This window comes from Syngnathus acus, chromosome 10, assembly GCF_901709675.1.
Source record: "Syngnathus acus chromosome 10, fSynAcu1.2, whole genome shotgun sequence".
NCBI classification, from domain to species: Eukaryota; Metazoa; Chordata; class Actinopteri; order Syngnathiformes; family Syngnathidae; genus Syngnathus; species Syngnathus acus.
The window spans coordinates 5,237,664-5,255,498 of NC_051095.1; the positions used below are offsets into that span (position 1 = coordinate 5,237,664).

Genomic DNA, 17,835 nt, shown 5'->3' on the forward strand with positions numbered 1-17,835 from the left:
TTGAACGTTTGACTCATGAAATTCAATTAAGTACTGTCATGCCAAATTTGTGATGGTTTTGACATTCATACTACAGCAAATCCCCAAAGGTTACATTAGTTAAAATAAGACTAGTGAAAAATCCCCAAAAATTACTGTAAATCAAAAGAGGATCAATATCTTAAATCCCTCAAAAGTTGCACTGGTCAGAAAAAGACTTCAGTAAACTTGCTCCAAATTGCGCTGTTTTATGGAAGAAGAAAAAAAACTGCCGTGCCCTAAAATTGATCGTGCATGTTAGTTATATTTTGAAAGGAGTGCCTTGACTTTTATTTCAATTTTTTTTGTTAAAAGCCATAGCTGGGTCTTTTTTTTTTTTTTTTTGTCTTATATACTTTATTTGCGCAGCAGTGCCACTCCTAGTCAGTTAGTCTTGAATGTCGCCATTATAACCATAAACAATTTTTTTTCGGGGGAGGCAACCGTTTGTGGTCGGGTAGCGATTTAAAAACGTCGCTTCAAAGATCGTTTATATTCAAAGAATAGCGGCTCGCATGGAGTAAAAAAACAAAAACAAAAAAAACACCACGATATTGTCAAACCATATCACGATATTGTCAAACCATATCACAATAGACGATCTTTGGCGCACCCTCCTCCTCTTCCTCCTCTTCCTCCTCCTCTCTTGTCTCTTCTGTGGACTGCAAAGCGAACGCAAGGCAGCTGCCTCGCTGCGTGCAATCATCCTCACGCCAAGTGCACGCCAAGTGGACGAGCTTCTCGTCCATCGCCGCCTTTTCTTCGCATTCGAGTCCATTTTGGAGCCGCGGGGATGTCCGTCGCGGGGCTGAAGAAGCAGTTCCACAAAGCCACGCAGGTATGCCGTCGTGCGCGCGCACCTCCAGCATCCCTCCTCAACATCCAGACGTAAACACGACGCGCCCGCCGGGCTGTCTCCGAGCAGATTTCCACTACGTTTTCCTTGTTCACGCGTGGCCTCTTGCAGTTTGTCAACCATTTTAAAAAGAAATTGTGGATGTGCGCGTGTGTAAAGCGTGTCTTCTGGATGGTTGGCACGCGCATGATGGGATCTAATGTTACGTAACAGAGAGGCCTTTGAGACGGCGCTTCTGATTGGCTGTTGCTGCACACAACAGGGAATTCCCTCCATCCTCCATCACAGCATCTTTCCCTTCCCTCCATCATCCTCATTCCAACTCTCAAGAACCACCTGCAGAACATCCATATTGAACCTTAGACCCTGCCCACGTTTTTTGTGTGTCCTTGAACGCATCAGCGCCATGATCCTGTTTGCCAGCCGCAAACGGTAAATATGGATATTCCCACCCAGGAGATCAGAAAGTGGGGCAAATCTCTGCATGTGTGAGTGTTTGTGTGTGGGTTTGTGTTAGAGCTGAGGCGCCGCAGCGTGACCGCCACCATCATCAGACGCGAGAAACGTGACACCTTGTTCACTTGACTGAATAAAACATGAGAAGAAGGCCAGGGATGTCGGAAGGCCTCTACTGGTTGACTGGTTTGATGAAATGTCTACAGTCCATTCTGTAGTATTTGTGTGTTGCATGGGTGCTTTGCAGCAGGGAGACATATAAAACATGTAGTACATCAGATGCCGAGGACCAGGATTTAAGAGCCCTGGTAGAGCCTGTTTGGTGGGAAGGACTACCTCGCTGTCATATGGTGGTCCACAGGGTTCAATTTTGGGGCCCCTTCAGTTTTTTTTTATGCTATGCAGATGACAGATTTATGCCCTGTTAAGCAAAAAGGATGCTTTCTCCTTAAGGACACTTTTGTCTTGTATGGAGAAAATCAAAGTTTGGATGAAACTCCCATCTAATCGCAGCCTGTTGAGTTGGGCCCCTTGGTGTCTCAAATGTGGCCGTATTTTAAATTGAACCGGCTAATTGGTGCTGTTGGCAAATCCAGCTTCTTTTTTTAAACTTGGGCATCTGGTTAAACTAAAGCCTGTCCTTTCACAACGACACTTTATTCTGAAGTCAGCCAATCTTCTTTCAAGTGTCTCCAGTTGGTCCAAAATGCTGCTGCTCACCTCCAAACTGGAACTTGTAGGAGAGATCGAACTACAATTGTGGCCTCCCTTTACATCGTACATTTTAAGATTCTTTTATTTCTCTTAAAATCTTTAAATGGTCCCGCCACAAACACATTTTTATTAGTTGGCTTTAGATCAAAATGAGATTTGGCATTAAACTGCTTCATTCCAAAACTATTTGATCGCTGGAGCCATTCTCATAAATCGGGGCACTTGTAGGTCAAGGCACCACTGTTTTTACATTCGATCTTTTACGCTGTAATATTTCCAAATGAGTTTGTTGTCATGTCGCCATGGTTACCATCCTCTACAATGGCACAGCGGTCTTTAATTTCTCAGAGAGCTGAAAAGGCTTTTGTTTTGGCGGGCTCTTGAATGCAACATGTATAATTGCCTTCCCCGCACCCCGCTGTTCAGAGGATGGTGTCACCATAGCAACCGCACACGTGTGAGAGGCGGGCGAGTGACACGCACGCTGCGGTTGGCCAGGTCAATAATTGATGGACCTCGAGGGAATCACACGTGACGTTTGTGTGTGTGTGTTTATATGTGTGTGTCTGTGTGTCTTGAGACATGCTTTGACTTGCATTCAAAATTGACAAGGTGCTCATCTGTCACCATAGAAGATCTTTGCAGTTGTGTGTTTTAACTTCCTGTCTGATGCATAGACACATCTGAAGCAAATGCACGCACACACACACACACATACAACACACACGAGGGAATCGTGGAATAACTTCCGGAGATGCTTATGTAACATGAAGAAGGTCCAAGGCCTGCGTCTCCATGGTAACTGCATCCTCGCTCCGCATGTTTGCGTCTTGATGCGTAATGATTTTTTCTTTTCACCTCGAATGTTTTGTTTGACTCGCCTGGTCACGTGACCTACCTCTTCTTCGTTCTGTTTTTCGCACTCTTCAGCCTTACCCTCTTCTTCACGCTCTCCACAGAAAGTCAGCGAGAAGGTGGGCGGCGCCGAAGGAACCAAGCTTGACGATGACTTTAAAGAAATGGAGAAGGTAAATGCGTTGTCGTGATGAAGAGGAAGAGGACAGTGTCTATGATGTTTGTTGTGTGTGTCCGCAAGAAAGTGGACGTGACCAGCCGAGCGGTCCTGGACATCATGACCAAAACCACCGAGTACCTGCAGCCCAACCCGGCCTCCAGGGCCAAGCTCAGCATGATCAACACCATGTCGAAAATCCGCGGCCAGGAGAAGGGACCCGGATACCCGCAGGCCGAATCTGTCCTCGGAGACGCCATGTTGAAGTTTGGCCGGGAACTCGGGGAGGACTCCTGCTTCGGTAAAGAATCTCATCTTCTTCATCCAACCCTCATCTTCATAATCCTGACACACATCCTCATTCTTCGTATCATTTGCGTATAACTTCCACATCCCTTGACCTTATCCTGGTCCTTCACCACCAAGGCCTGGCACTCATTGACGCTGGTGAAGCCATGAAAGAACTGGGTGAAGTGAAGGACGCTCTGGACATGGAGGTGAAACAAAACTTCATCGACCCACTGCAGAACCTACACGACAAAGACCTGAAAGAGATCCAGGTGAGCCGCTACAAGGTGGCCAAAGGTGATCACAACCAATCCGCACACTCACGTGTCCTTCCCGTTACTGCTTCTTCACAGCACCACCTGAAGAAGATGGAGGGACGCCGTTTGGATTTCGACTACAAGAAGAAGCGTCAGGGGAAGGTGCAGGACGATGAGATCAAACAAGCGCTGGAGAAGTTTGATGAGAGCAAGGAGATTGCAGAGCAGAGCATGTTCAACCTTCTGGAGAGTGACGTAAGACCCGCACCTCATCCGTTGACTGCTTTGATAGGCTGACAGCGCAGGATCGTTACACACATCAACCTGAGCAGAGTGAGATTCCGTATACTCGAATTGCAGATTGAGCAGGTGAGCCAGTTGGCGGCGCTGGTCCAGGCCCAGTTGGAGTACCACAGTCGCACCGCTCAGATCCTCCAGCAACTCTCCAGCAAGATGGACGACAGGTAGGCAACGGGCACCCCGTCGTCGTGTTTCCTCATTCTTCTGAAAATCCAACCTTCAGGATAAAGGAAGTGTCCAGTAAGCCCAGGAAAGAGTTTGTTCCAAAACCACGCATGACCTTGGAGCTCCTGCCGCCCAGTGAGAGCCACAACGGTGGCATCCACTCTGCTAAATCCCCCGGAAGATCACCAGGTACAAAAATGAACATACAGTACCTAGATATCGGTATCAAAGTACCATCCTGGCTACCTACCTACTGAGGAATCGAGAATCGATTATTCCATCGATTAATCAGATAACATTCTACCTTGCGTGAACCATTTGTGCTAATTTGTTAGCGTAATTGTAAACCTTCAAACTACCTCAGCACAAATTGAGACCCCCAGTTCAAAACTTACACGATAGCGTTTCCAATTTCAATTGTTGAGTGTGTTGTCGGCGCGTTTGGCAGCCCCGCTGGACCAGCCGTGCTGCCGGGCGCTCTACGACTTTGAGCCGGAGAACGAAGGCGAGCTGGGCTTCAAGGAGGGCGACGTCATCACGCTGACCAATCAGATCGATGACAACTGGTACGAGGGAATGATCCACGGTAACTCGGGCTTCTTCCCCATCAACTACGTCGACATCCTGGTGCCGCTCCCGCATTAAGGCCCCGCCACCCACACGGCCGATACCACGGTCCCCGTTTTAGCGTCCTCCTCGTCCTGTCTTCTTCTTCTTTTGCTGTGCTTTGCGCGACTGCGTTCACGTCGGAGAAGGCGAGGCTGCGGGACTGGAAGGGAGCGAACAAATTACCACGATGTTTGCCGGCTCGGCGCCTCACACCGTCGAGCGCCGCCGCTACCGAGTGGGCTCGTCCCACCATGCGCGTGTGTGGAGCTTGTGTGTCGTCTCGTTTTGCGTCGTTCCCGTCAGGGCGCCGTCGCATGGCTCTCGCCTCGTCTTCGTTTCCTCCTTACACCACTTTGGGCTGTTTGCATGAGCTAGCCTCTTAAGTGGAGCAGCAATGCATCATGGGATCACAGCTGCTCAGCAATAAGTTCAAAAAAAGGTCGGGGTGTTGGGCAGGAATATGCGGACACTTCCCAGTTGAGTGTTTTGTGTTGAGAGGCTGCTTGTTGACTTTTGATGTGGCTTTTGCATGCAGGATGGACGACTTGATCGAGTGATTGGTGTTACACATATGTCACAAAGTCACCGTGGTGAGCTGTGAGTGATTTTGCGGCAAAAGCAGCAGTAGTCGTGGCTTTGTTAAACATGGCCAGTCGGTAGCTATTCGCTGTATTCAACCTTAGCAGCAATGCAAACCACACAAGTGTATATTCCCCATGGCGAGGCCACTGACTGGCGTCCGTGTGGTCGTCTTGTGTGCATGCCGGTATCCTTCATGTCCACGAAAGGAATCGAAATAGTGTTCAGCCAAGCTAACGGCACTGTATTCAATGTCAACGGCGGTCACAAATGGCTAATATGTTCACATACTAAGCCAGTATTTAACACAGTGGTGCGAAGGAATAAAGTACAAATTCTACCTTATGGTACTTAAATTGCTTTTTTAGGTATCTTTATTTTGTGGGGGGGAGTTTTGCCGTTGTGGTCTGTAACCTCACGCTTACCTGTTAGCTTGGGCTTCAGGAGCTTTTGGATTCTTAATTGATTTTACATTCCAAAGTATTTAGTGTTATTCGAACACTCTATGATGAATATGACATGCTACCACCGTAGCAGCTTTGGCTAACGTCAGCTTGTTTACAGTGCGAGAGCTAGCTTAGTAATGCTAGCGCCGTTTTGTTGGAAGATTGACAGCGTTCTTTGTGACTACGTGATACAATTAGGCACTTTCATAATTGTGCATGTCACTGTGGAGTGAGTTTGTTCAAATCTCACAAGCGGTTTTAAAACTGCTCATTTTAGTTGCTTTGTCCGACAGCTTTTTAATTCTACCCCCTACATTGAAAATAGCTATAGCAACAGACTTTGTACTTCTAAGTTTGTCAAATAGGCGCATTTCTTTTTTCAACCTCCACATGATGTCAAAGATCATCTGATTAGTGAATAAAGACATTCTGAGATTTTGACTGACTGAAATCTCAGGGTGTTATGAGGCAAAAAAAAAAAAGGTACAGCTAACACATTGGAACGTAAACGGGAGCATTAAACGACAATGGCAGCAGATTCAAAGAGGGAACTGTAAGAATAATTTATGGCGAATATGTTGTGTCTTGTGCCTGCCGAAAAACCACCTGCTTCTGGCAATTTAAAATGTTAATTTCATTAAAAAAAACACACACACAAGATAGGTGTATTTTTTCATTTGTTATTGTCAGTTAATTTAGCATGTTTTGTAACTTGATTCACAACATTTGCAAAGCTATGAGAACATGTTATGCTAGCATAAAAGTCTAACTCGCTTTTTCGTAGCTTCAACGTCAAGCCAACGCCATCTAGCTTTTCTCTTTTTGTACTGAAGGGACCCACTAATGTATGTACTTTTTTGTACTTAAGTGCAGCCGTTTTATCACTACTTGTTTGTTTTTTTTGCATTGTGCTTCCACAATCGTACAGATTGTGAGTATTTTGGCCACCTTTGATTTAGTAAAGCGCAAGGTGACATTCTCAAGAACAAATTACCTTGCATAAAACACAACACAAACACTACAAATAACAGCTGTGAGGGCAATAAAAATATTCCAATAAGCTACATTTGTGGGATGCATGCTTTGCGTCATGGTGGCCTGATGCTCTGTTGTGTACCCCCTTGCCCCCCATTTCGGAGAGCTTTTTTATTTAATTTTTTTGTCTTCGTCGATGGCGACGTGTATTTTGACCTCAGTGAGGGACCTGTGCGGCCTTCGTCGTCACGTCACGTCGTCGCGAAGAGTAAACATACTTGAAGATGTCCGCAGCGAAACTTTGCTCGTTGGACCAGGATTGGTTTGATCGTGTGACCTTGCTTTGCCTTGCGGCTGTATAAAATAGCCTCATGCCTGCCTGGTGTCTTCTGCTGAGATATGCGTGTACCTTATTTATTGTATTTATTATTTATTTATTCTCGTGTCTCTATTTTTAAGAGCATACACCTGTGGCGTACTTTAAAGACGCCGGGTAGAGGAGGTGTGGTCAAAGCTAGCCTGTACTAACTGTTGCTCTCCTCGTGTTGGATGATGATGATATATACAACCGGTATATGTATATCTTGCTTGTTGTGAGAAGACCTGCAATGTAATGACAATAAATGATTAACACTACAAATGCTTACTATTTTTGCTAACGGAACATTAAAAAAACTGTCAAGTGAATTCAGATATTTCTTTCTAAATACATTTTACATGTTTAAAGATAATTGCTAGAAATGAGAAAGCTTGACAACTGTGTTGTACTGAGTTCTGGATAGATATGGAGATAGACAGGCAGCCAGACCAGACAATGTATATAGTCATGTAGGTTGCCAATATGTCCGCCAGGGGCGCTGCAGGAACTTATTTTCGTTTCCCTCCTTTCCGCTGACGCATTTACGTGCGTCCGGACATTTGTAGGCTTTTATGGGCTACGTAAAGTCGTTGTTTTTAAGGAATGCGCACTTGGGAGAGATTACCCGTGTATTAGAACACGCTCAAGAGAAATGTACTTGTATACTGTACTGAAAGAATAGAATACTGAAAGATTAAAATAACAAAATCAACCTATTTGAAAGAGAATTAACATCTGGGTTCAATGACTCGATAGGTTAGACATCAGATCTATTGTTTCTTGGTTCCGCAGAGGTATAACGCGGAAATGGGTTCAAATAATTGATTTAACACACGACATTTGACGCAGTAGACGGCTGACCCACTTTTTTTCACACTGAGCATTGAAGCGAAAGCTTGAAGGGATTAGCTCGATTACACACCGGAAGTACAACATCAGTCATAAATTAAAAGAACATGACCTGAAAGTAAACATACACAAATAAGCTGTGATGATTTTCAAAATACGTCTTAAAGCATTTTTTTTCACATATAGAAACTGGTTAAAATGAATTATTCTCGAACTTAATTTTTAAATTACACTCCGACCTTGGGTTTCGATTGATTTAGAAAGTCTCCACCGGAAGTAATCCCTTTCTTACGAAAAATACTTCACACTCATTCGGCGTGTTTTGGACCAGTGAAGATCGCGGAGAAACAACTTCGTCGAGCCAAACATCCGAACTGTGGCCAAAACCGGAGGAAATGGACTTAAAGGAAAAGGTTTCGTTGGTGCTGGGCCAACGGTCGCCGAAAGACGTAAGTGTCCGCTTTTACGGTGTAGTTTACGAGAGACGTTGCGGCCATAAACATAAAATAACACGGCGTGAGGCTGACGAGCACATGGCGCACTTCAGTGTTCCGAAACGATCCGAACAGACTAGAAACGTGCAAACGATGCGCCAGGCCGAGACAAGCAATCCGTAGCGAATGGGGTGTTAATGGCCAAAATTCTCTTACTTTGGAAGCCGCCGTCTTTCATCTCCGACCCTGCAAGTGCACACGCATGGCGCCATGTGCTTTGTTGTTTTGTGGCGTACGTTTTTGTCACTTTACTCTTGCCCCGAATTTTGTGCACCGGCGTGTTTCGGGCTGTCATTATGTTCCGTTTTGTACAATACATTCTATCGCATTAATGAAGCCAATCGGTGCATAAGCCTACGTGCTTAAAACACAAATAGCGGCGAGGTTGAATAAATTGTGGTGTGATATTAAACCCATATTAAAGCAGCCCTTGTTTTCTGATTTGAATGTGGCTTATTATTTAGTCATCGTTAAGCGGTTTAATGACTGGTGCGTTGTTGCTAGGAGGGTTATAAGAGCCGTACTCCGTGGCGCGTGTCTGGCGCGCAGCTAGCTAGCTAGCAAGCAGCGTGCTAACGCTACCTGGTAGCCAGCAGAAAGGTTTTTCGTTAAGAACTTGACTTTCTGTCAAAGTCTGAGCCAAACGCCAACCTTCCTGTCCCCTCCTTCACGTTAGACGACTGCAGTACCCCTCCATTTTAGCCAGCACGGGGCTAGGTTAGCGACAAATGTTAGCAACTCTCGGCTTGTACCAGCACTGTGATTGTCATGGGTTGAATTGGTTACATCCTATCGAAGGAAAATAACACTTTATTGCTTAAAATCAGAATAGAATGTAAAGAGAAACGGTTTCCTTAAAGTGTATTACATAGGACTGTATTTGTGTTTTGTGTGTGACTTTAAGAGGCGTGGCATAGTGACAGGGGTTGATGGACTGAACTTAAAAATAAAAGTTCAAGTTGGGCTCCTCTTCGTGAAACAAAAGTCACACTAATTACTTGTGTGCAAATTTTAACCCCTCAAAAGGAAATTCTGTGCAATTCAAATGAGGAATCGAATTACCCAAAACTGATAGGCTAATCGAAGGTGAGTTTTCAAAGGTGAGAGTTCAGTTTCACCCACCCTGTTGGTTAAATCGCATCCAGGTCCGTGAGCTGGTTCTGGACAACAGTCGTGCCGTTGATGGGAGAATTGAAGGTATCACAGAGGAGTTCTGCAACCTGGAGACGCTGAGCCTCATCAACGTCCGCCTGACCACTTTAGAAGATATGCCTAAACTGGACAAACTGAAGAAGGTGAGCACATATATTTTTTTTACATGTGTTGTCAGATGCTGCATTGTGAAAAGAGGATAAAGTGTTTGGTTTCTTGCAGTTGGAGCTCTGCGATAACAGGATATCAGGAGGTCTAGAGGTTCTGGCTGAGCGTCTGAAGAACTTGAAGTATCTTTATCTCAGTGGCAACAAAGTTAAAGACATCAGCACTTTGGAGCCGCTGGTAAGTTTCGCTGGGAAGCTTAATCAAGTGAATGAAGCCCATGACTGAAATTCCGCACACACACGCACACCCTCCCCTCTAGAAAAATTTGCCTCAGCTAAAGAGTCTGGACCTCTTCAACTGCGAGGTGACCAACCTGACTGACTACAGAGAGTCCATCTTCAAGCTGCTCCCCAACCTCACCTACCTGGACGGCTTCGACATCGACAACTGCGAGGGCTCCGACTCGGACGGCGAGGTGGACGGAGCAGAAGATGATGACAAAGGTGAGCCTTCCGGTCCTCGTCTCCAGCAACACAACCAACATATCCCACTCAGCTCGTCTCTCTTTTTTTGAGGACGTCGAGTATGCAGAGTACGATGACGAAGATGATAACAGCGATGATGAGGTGAATGCAACACGACACGCACAGGGCTCATTTCCGACTCGTGTTGCAGAGTGGTGGAAAATTTCTTGTAAATTCCCTCAGAATTAAGAGGGTAACATTTTGGAAATAAACACAAAGATACACTTTTTTGGCTCAAAAACTCTGACGTCTTCTCTCTGTAGGACGGACACATAAACAGAGATGAATGCAGTGACGACTGTGTAGACGACGAAGAGGACGATGAAGACGAGGATGGTGCGCACCCCTTAAACACACACGTACTGTTAACAAGCGGAACAAGAAATATTGACAGCTATTTTGTTGACCCGGCAGATGACGGCTCATCTCCAGCCAAAGGAGAGAAGAGGAAGTGGGACCCCGAAGACGACGACGAAGATGACGACAAAGACGACGACAAAGACGACGACAAAGACGATTAAGTCCCAATTGACCTCTCGCTCATGCCACGTCCCGGGCTGCATTCCATTTCTCCAACTGGCACCCTCCCATTGACTCCACGTCACTCTTTTGTGTTTGTGTTGTTGTTGCTGTTTTATAACTGGCACCGAAAGTTAATTTGATTTTAAAAGTTTGACAAGACGTTATTCAGTTTTGCGTCAATGATGTCGCTGATTTCATCCCAAACTTTCTCAGGATTTAAAGCCCCTACTCTGCCGGCTTCATCTGAAACACACAACTAAAACGTCGTTGAGCGTTTTTTTTAAATGCGTCTCAAGAAGGTGGAAATGTCTTTGTCAACGATTGTTAGATTTTTTACATTTAGTTAAGGTAAATATGCAATGCCAGAGGAGGTCATTGCATCCAAATGTCCCCCAATGAATCAATTGATGTCATCAACCCCTCCGAGTGCTCAGGGCAAACTGTGGCGTGTCTTTAGTTTTTTTTTTTTCCCCCCCATCTTAACTGTTTTTATTCTTCCCCTAAGAAATGTTGATTGTCCACAGAAAAGCATTTTACCCTCCCATCCCTATCCTCTTTGCTTTCACACTTTTTTTTTTTTTACTTTCTGTAAGTTAAAGGAAATACTACAAAAAATACAGAAATGGAGTTTGTAAATAAAATCTTGAAATTTTGCTTTATTCTATTGTATCTGGATTGATTTCCTGGACCTTGTCTGCTCAAGCAATTTAACAAAAGAAGTACACAAGCTAGAAGTGGTTTGTGTGTCAGCTGTCACCACGTTACGCTCGGGTGGTTGTGTGTCTGATTTCCAGTTCCAACTCGGTGATCCTCACCTATCAGTCGGCAACAAAAAGACTCGTGTTAGTGCGGGGGCGGCAAAGCCGTTTCATTGTTACCATGCAGGCAGCCACGTGTTCTGACGTCTTTCTGGTCGAGTATTTCTCTGAGACCTCGGATCTCCTCTTGCTGTTTGTAGAACGCCTCGCGGAGCTAAAAAAAAAAAAAAAGTCAAGATCATATTTGAAGGGCCAATTGGATTTGAGATAATTTTGACAGAAATCTCTGGAAAGTCTAAAAAAAAATCCTTTTAGATGTGTTTTGTGAGCAGGTTCCAATTGTTGCTAAAACAGCGCCACTCTGCTTGTGTGGCGTAAGTTAGCAATTGCAGTTGAAAATGCACAGGTGAGATGTACGGGACTTCTAAAGGTGGCTTTCAAATTTAAGACGCTGAAAAAAAATCTTTTACCTCATCCTCAGTGGTGGGCGGCGGCCTCTCGGTGGGCTCACAGCAGTGGGGCGTGACATCGTACATCCACAGTTGCGACTCATCTGGCTGCCACCCTGAAGGTTTGTGTACCTCCCTGTGGTATTTGGCATCCTGGTAGGCCAGCTGCTCCTCCAGAAAGTTCTAGTGCATTAAAAACCACAACAAAATACATAATCAGTTTTGTTAGATGTTATTCACAACCCTCGAGTGAGTACATTTTCGATGAAGCGGGGAAGCGCTTTTGCGGCCGGGCCTTTGGGGTACCAGTTCTTCTCAGCAAGGCTTTCTGTGTAAGGGTTGACTACTCGAGTGCTAGGATGTAGAGACATCAAAACTGGGCCTGCTGGACCAGAATGATGAGTTTTTGCTGAGTCATTGTGGAAAACCATAGTCTGCTGTTCTTGGGAAGACGGTTCACCGACCCCTGTTGATTCCTGCTAGCCACTCTTGAGCCGTCACGGCGGCCCGGTTTCCCGCCGTCATTGGGTAGAGATCCTCGTGAAATGTCGCTGACTGACGGGACGGACAAAGCATGAGACGATTTCCACATATTCCAACGAACTCACAAATGAGACCAACCTTCTTGCGCGGCACGATCATGGACAACGGTTCCACCAGACCTTTGACGGCGATCAGACGATAGAATCGGAAAATCTCGCAGACGTTGACATCCAGGCCGCGCTTTGGCATCACCGCTACGCTGCCGCAGAGGTCACGTTAGCGTAGCACAAATGAAATCATTCAGCCTTCCCAAAATAAGCATATGCTTGAACTAGGACTCGGACTTAGCCTTGGCTCGTGTTGGTCCGCATCTCACCGAGTCCTTTATGAGGCAGCGGGGATCTGAACTCGGTCAGAAAGCTGACGTAAGGTTTCTCCGAACTCAGCTCGTAGTACCTGATGTTCCCCTCACCCTGCAGCAAACACACTTCAGCTGTCATTGAAATTTTGATGTAAAGCTTTTGTGAGACCCAAAACGGGTGCACGGAACCTTCCCGGCCAGGTAAAGCATATCAGTGTCCGGATCAAAGAACGGGAAGAGGACTCCCGCAGAACCATCTAAATCTTCTTCGTACAGCGGCTCCGACAAGTCGTCCTGCTCACAATAACAAACAAAGACGAGTTTTGTATGATCATTTTTGCGTAGTTAATTATTAGCTATCGAGGAAGTGAATTTACTGGATCCCAGAGGACGAGCTGTCTGTGGTTCCATGGAGAGCAACCGGTGCTCAGCAGCATCTTCAAGCCTCCCATGTACATGACCTTGTTGGCCCTGTGAGACTTGTTGCAGGACACCTGCAGCACCAGCCCACAAGGTCACGTTTTGTCACAAATCCCTCACCCCCCAAAACACACCTGGAGAGTCTTTCCTGTGCGAGGGTCCAGCACTCGAACGCGTCTGTCTTTGGACGCGACTGCCAGGCGGTTTCCTTCCCGGTTGAAGCTGACGGACAGCAGCAACATCTCCGACGGGAAACGGTGGTAGACGGGCGCCATGACGACACGCACCGGACGCCTGAGCACCGCTCCATCCTGAGACACGTCCCAGAGGAGGACCTGGAGCCGAGAGCAAAGATTCTTTTTGGAATTATTTCTTAAGGCCACTGACTTGGTTTGGGATCGAACCTTGTAGTCATAGGCCGAGCTTAGAAGAAGATTCTCGGCAGTCGGATGCCACTCGATAAGTCCGACCCTCCTGGAGTGACCGATCAGAGTCTTCCTGGCCTGGGTGAGATTCCGCTGGATGCCACAGAGCGGAATGTCCCAGATCTTGACCTGTTTGGTAACACGTTCAGCCGTGAGCGCCAATAGAGCAAGAGCAGACCACAGAAATCAATTAGCGAGCACCGTGCAGTCCTCCGAACACGAGGCGATGCAACAGTCATCAAACGGGTTCCACTTGACGTCAACAACCTGAGCCCTGTGACCGCACACCCTCGGGTGCTGAGGGTCCACTCGGCCTGTCTGAAAGGGGAAAAGTCAGGCAATTCTTCCTTTGGTTAGAATACCGACAATGATCGTGGGGTTCCTACGTGATGGATGGGCAGCACCAAGAAGGACCCGCCCCCGCCGCACTCGGTCACCATGGCAATGAAGCAAGGATTGACGCAGCAGTAGTGGTTGTCGTGGACACCACGTGTGATGGGAATGCCGTCGTAGCTGCGCCACCTGCTGGACGCTTTCCCGAAGACGTGGCGGAACTTTGAGCAGTGGAAGGATGAGCGCCTTGACATCTGCAGGAGACCAACGTGTGTGTCAAAACTGTTTGAGACATCTCAATGGCCTCTTGTGGCCTCCTGATCATTTGGCTGCACTGTGTGTGTGTGTGTGTGTGTGTGTGTGTGTGTGTGTGTGTGTGTGTGTGTGTGTGTGTGTGTGTGTGTGTGTGTGTGTGTGTGTGTGTGTGTGTGTGTGTGCTGAGGTCAATGTCCTGCATGATCAGGTCACATCAATAATGCAAATGTCATTATTGGGTTTAATATTCTCATTAATAATAAATCAATACACATGCACACAAAGTGACAAATTGGTCATCTGTAACAGATCACCTCTCTCGTTAAATATACATGAGTGACATTTAAATTTCCTGTTTAGTAGGTGGGGGAGGAAAGCAGCTGAGAACATCTGCGAAGGACATCTGGAGGATCAAAACTAACTTTTTTAGTGTACCTCTCGGGGTACCAGAACACATTGCACATTGTGTACTTTATTTCTCAAGTCATTGTGGGAAGTCCACAAGGACGCGCAAATTCCCCACACGAACACTAATGACATGACAATGATTTCATCCAACAATGTGTGAGCTGCACACAATCCACATCCAAAAACTACCTCTGACTTGCACCGTGGTGATCATGTGACAAAAGCAACAACTTAGCCCAGGGGTGTCAAACTCATATTTTTTCACGGGCCGCATTGTAGTCATAGTTTCTTTCGGAGGGCCATTATGACTGTCAACCCAAATAAATGTATGAGCACCTCATATTATATACAGTATTAGCTACAAAACAAACTGACAAATAAGTCGTTTTCAAATCACTCTAGTAAAAACTGGTCAAATATTTAAAAAAATAATATTTTTTAAAAGTGAAGACAATTTGCAATTCTAGTAATGACACACGAATTTGATGCACAATTTGTCTTGGTGGGCCACGTAAAATGATGTGGCGGGCCGTATCTGGCCCCCGGGCCTTGAGTTTGACACCTGTGACTTAGCTAAAAGCACGAAGACTGGAAACGGAAGGAACAACGCGTCCCTAAATCAATTGTTCAGACTCAATCTTACCTCTGACAGTCATTTAGAGATGCCACCTGGCAAAGTTTGGGACAGCTGGAACAACACCTGGATGAAAGCTCAAGTAGAAGCGCCGGTGTTCCGCTGACTTATGGCAGCCCACCACAGCTCACTCTCCTGATCTCTGATGTTCTGCCTCCCCCGGGCACATGAGCTGACGGAGGTTTATGCACGGCTGCTCGCGCACAAATGCACCTCAACATGTGACACCGTCGCCAGACACGCTGAGGTGTACCTGCCGAATGACCGCTCCGTTGCTACAAAATGGTGATAGGTGGGTTTTGCACACCTGTCCGTCCTCAAGTAACAAACAGCCTTTTACTGTCGTAAAAAAAAAAAAAAGATAGCAGTGTTTCTCAACTTTTATTGACCCAATTATCGTGGGACAACACAAAAACAATCATTACAAAAAAGTAAACATTTTGTAAAGATTGTCAATTTACTCGTGATTTAATTATAGTATGAAATCTGGTCCTGCTTCCTTCAACGCAAAGTTATTGTTTTGTTATATGTAAAGGCAACTAGGCAAGTTAATTGTACATTCTGCCACCTAGTGGAAAAACGTTTTTTCTGCCTGTCACAATACAGTGATCCCTCGCTACTTAGCGTTTCGTTTATCGCGGCTTCACTACATCGCGGATTTTTTTTCTGAATTAAAAACACATTTAAAAGTCAAAATAAAACTTCTAAATGGAGGAAACATGTGTCTAACCATTAGGACAATGTAGTATTGCTCCAAATGTTCATTTACATTCCTTTAGAAGTCCGTTTTCGCGTGTTAGCACGATCACGAATTAGCATCTTTCCGCTAACTCGTTAGCCTGCCCAGTACTTCTTGTTGGTGACCGTACTTCGCGGATTTCACTTAACGGGGGTGGTTTTTGGAACCAATTATCCGCGATAAACGAGGGATTACTGTACAGTGCTTTGCTGACGAAGATGAATGAAATGCCTCTTTCGATCACATCAGTCCAAATAATAAGCGGAGGACGAGGATGAGGATGAGGAAGCGATGAGCAGGTTGAACTGTGATAGCTCATTTGGGTCGTTTTTAGCTAACCACTGGAAACAGCTAAACAGAGCATAAGATGGAGCCACAAAATTTTATTTCCACACAAATCACAAACTTGTGTTGTCCCATGTGGGGTGATGTGGTCTAGGTCAGACTCCTTGTCAGCAGTGGGCCTGGATTGCCAGGTTGGAGTCAGAAGTCTGAGTGGTTTATGTGCGTCTCTTTTTGTGGCACTGTAAAAACGGTATCGTGCTCCTCTGATTGTGGCGCTTTGTTGTTGGCCACTGCAGAGTTGGAACGGTCACAGAATTTGTTAGCATTTGTTAGCGCCATTTTTGGCTAGCAGTAACTCAGCTGGTTACCTTGGTCATCCATGTTGAGGGCCTCAAAGTTGCCCGCAGGATCCCCTGCATGGTTTCCAGGAGCCGTCCGCTGTAAGTCAAAGGAGTACATCTACGAGGAACATGAGAAGATCACTGAACCATCCTCAAGGGTGATGTTTGCCGATGTGCCGGTCTTACTCGGGATGACCTCCTCAGCATTAAGAGGATGATTAGAAGCATGACAATCATCAGTAACAGCAGCACCAGGAGGATGGGACCTAAAGAGCGAGGGCGGCATCTCGTCAAGGGTCCCAAATGTTTGATATCAAAATCTTACCCAAGGAAGAAAGGGAGCCCGCGGAGGACGCTGAAAAAAACAATTGTCGGTAAAGCCATCTGTATTTAGTCCTGCTGAATGTCATTTTGACTTTACCCGCCTCTGTTGAGACATTTAGCGCTATCGTTGAAACCACGATGGTGTCATACGCTGGTGTGGTCAGCTTCTTCTTGTCGGGATCAATAAAGATCCGTGTCTTGGGTTCTCTCTGTGTCCCGGGTGTTTGTCCCTATTTAATGAGCGTTAATGATTTTTCAATGACAACAGGCTTTACGCACATATTGAAACAGATAATTTTGGTGACATCAAGAAGTTGAAAGTGTCTCCTCAAATGAAATCTTGAAATTGTACATATCCTTATTGAATGTCATTATTTTTTAAGGAGTACTAAAAAGTTAAAGAATGACTGTCTTAGGATAAGAATGGAGGCGGAGATCAGCGGCACCGTTGATGTTGACAGCTCATCAGGTTGATCGGTCCAAATTCGATTCTGATGGGTCGACATTGGTCTTGTTGATGCGTCCGTGGTGGGGGCCGCTAACGTTTGAGCATCAGGAGCAAACGTGGACAATACATAAGATGTGGACCGGCAGGAAGAACTCCATTTTGACTGTACCTGAGGTGCGGTCTCTTGACGTCGCTGTTTGGTTTTGTCCTTGGCAAACACTTGCCGCTGTGAAAACTGTAAAGACCACACGTGTTAAACTATATCGAGATGTTTCATTTGAGTTTCCATTTAAAGGATCCACGTAAACATTGCAGCTGCACCCACCTAGCAAGAAGAGTCGACGGCTCATCTTCATTGCGGGCGAACAAAGATGTCGACTTAACTTCGGATCGCAAGCCCGCCAAAGAAACTCAGCAGCCCGTGTATTTTTACCACAGCGCTACGCGGGCGCAGTTTCAGGAAGTGAGATACCGACCACATGGTGAGAGA

General features: G+C 45.9%; 4 protein-coding genes across 8 annotated transcripts; 2 read left to right on the forward strand and 2 right to left on the reverse strand.

Moving 5' to 3' along the window:
• Positions 1-634: 634 nt before the first annotated feature.
• Positions 635-7,311, forward strand: LOC119128446 (endophilin-A1-like). Its single transcript, XM_037260837.1, has 8 exons — positions 635-856; positions 3,004-3,072; positions 3,141-3,357; positions 3,483-3,616; positions 3,698-3,856; positions 3,962-4,065; positions 4,125-4,255; positions 4,515-7,311. The coding sequence occupies exons 1-8, from the start codon at positions 812-814 to the stop codon at positions 4,709-4,711; spliced, it is 1,056 nt and encodes a 351-aa protein (XP_037116732.1). The 5' UTR covers positions 635-811; the 3' UTR covers positions 4,712-7,311.
• An 862-nt stretch (positions 7,312-8,173) lies between these two features.
• LOC119128447 (putative acidic leucine-rich nuclear phosphoprotein 32 family member C) lies at positions 8,174-11,297 on the forward strand. 3 transcript variants are annotated; one of them, XR_005099014.1, is made up of 7 exons: positions 8,174-8,331; positions 9,522-9,671; positions 9,751-9,873; positions 9,956-10,139; positions 10,212-10,262; positions 10,424-10,496; positions 10,575-11,297. XR_005099014.1 is itself a non-coding variant. In XM_037260839.1 (7 exons), exons 1-7 carry the CDS (start codon positions 8,278-8,280, stop codon positions 10,679-10,681), a joined length of 762 nt encoding a protein of 253 aa, XP_037116734.1. In that variant the 5' UTR covers positions 8,174-8,277; the 3' UTR covers positions 10,682-11,297. The 3 variants fall into 3 exon arrangements, 2 of the variants coding, with proteins under 2 accessions (XP_037116734.1, XP_037116735.1); XM_037260839.1 differs by having other exon boundaries at positions 10,192-10,262; XM_037260840.1 differs by having other exon boundaries at positions 10,228-10,262.
• Positions 11,148-15,532, reverse strand: LOC119128445 (coronin-2A-like). Of its 3 annotated transcripts, none has more exons than XM_037260834.1 (13): positions 15,218-15,532; positions 13,965-14,165; positions 13,780-13,892; positions 13,558-13,707; positions 13,288-13,488; positions 13,111-13,227; positions 12,923-13,027; positions 12,749-12,845; positions 12,511-12,626; positions 12,354-12,444; positions 12,147-12,274; positions 11,911-12,072; positions 11,148-11,654 (listed from the first exon to the last, which is right to left on the reverse strand). In XM_037260834.1, the coding sequence occupies exons 1-13, from the start codon at positions 15,228-15,230 to the stop codon at positions 11,526-11,528; spliced, it is 1,623 nt and encodes a 540-aa protein (XP_037116729.1). In that variant the 5' UTR covers positions 15,231-15,532; the 3' UTR covers positions 11,148-11,525. The 3 variants fall into 3 exon arrangements, with proteins under 3 accessions (XP_037116729.1, XP_037116730.1, XP_037116731.1); XM_037260835.1 differs by having other exon boundaries at positions 13,780-13,896; XM_037260836.1 differs by having other exon boundaries at positions 12,147-12,271; positions 13,780-13,896; positions 15,218-15,531.
• Positions 15,533-16,310: 778 nt separating this feature from the next.
• Positions 16,311-17,797, reverse strand: LOC119129153. The gene is made up of 8 exons (XM_037262229.1): positions 17,671-17,797; positions 17,515-17,580; positions 17,344-17,435; positions 16,995-17,127; positions 16,899-16,928; positions 16,760-16,839; positions 16,601-16,691; positions 16,311-16,522 (listed from the first exon to the last, which is right to left on the reverse strand). The coding sequence occupies exons 1-8, from the start codon at positions 17,699-17,701 to the stop codon at positions 16,431-16,433; spliced, it is 615 nt and encodes a 204-aa protein (XP_037118124.1). The 5' UTR covers positions 17,702-17,797; the 3' UTR covers positions 16,311-16,430.
• Between the last annotated feature and the right edge of the window lie 38 nt (positions 17,798-17,835).

Bases quoted from the DNA above. Each gene is read 5' to 3' on its own strand.
- LOC119128446 (XM_037260837.1), top strand. From the start codon at position 812: ATGTCCGTCGCGGGGCTGAAGAAGCAGTTCCACAAAGCCACGCAG. The intron at 857-3,003 runs GTATGCCGTCGT...CGCTCTCCACAG, and splicing joins AGTTCCACAAAGCCACGCAG to AAAGTCAGCGAGAAGGTGGG. The intron at 4,066-4,124 runs GTAGGCAACGGG...TCCAACCTTCAG, and splicing joins TCCAGCAAGATGGACGACAG to GATAAAGGAAGTGTCCAGTA.
- LOC119128447 (XM_037260839.1), top strand. From the start codon at position 8,278: ATGGACTTAAAGGAAAAGGTTTCGTTGGTGCTGGGCCAACGGTCGCCG. The intron at 9,874-9,955 runs GTAAGTTTCGCT...CCTCCCCTCTAG, and splicing joins TCAGCACTTTGGAGCCGCTG to AAAAATTTGCCTCAGCTAAA. The intron at 10,497-10,574 runs GTGCGCACCCCT...TTGACCCGGCAG, and splicing joins GGACGATGAAGACGAGGATG to ATGACGGCTCATCTCCAGCC.
- LOC119128445 (XM_037260834.1), bottom strand. The intron at 13,228-13,287 runs GTGTGTTTTGGG...CTGGTGCTGCAG, and splicing joins GCACAGGAAAGACTCTCCAG to GTGTCCTGCAACAAGTCTCA. The intron at 12,445-12,510 runs GTTGGTCTCATT...CCGTCCCGTCAG, and splicing joins TGATCGTGCCGCGCAAGAAG to TCAGCGACATTTCACGAGGA.
- LOC119129153 (XM_037262229.1), bottom strand. From the start codon at position 17,701: ATGAAGATGAGCCGTCGACTCTTCTTGCTAG. The intron at 17,128-17,343 runs GTGCCGCTGATC...CTCATTAAATAG, and splicing joins ATGAGCTGTCAACATCAACG to GGACAAACACCCGGGACACA. The intron at 16,840-16,898 runs GTAAGATTTTGA...CTCGCTCTTTAG, and splicing joins GGGCTCCCTTTCTTCCTTGG to GTCCCATCCTCCTGGTGCTG.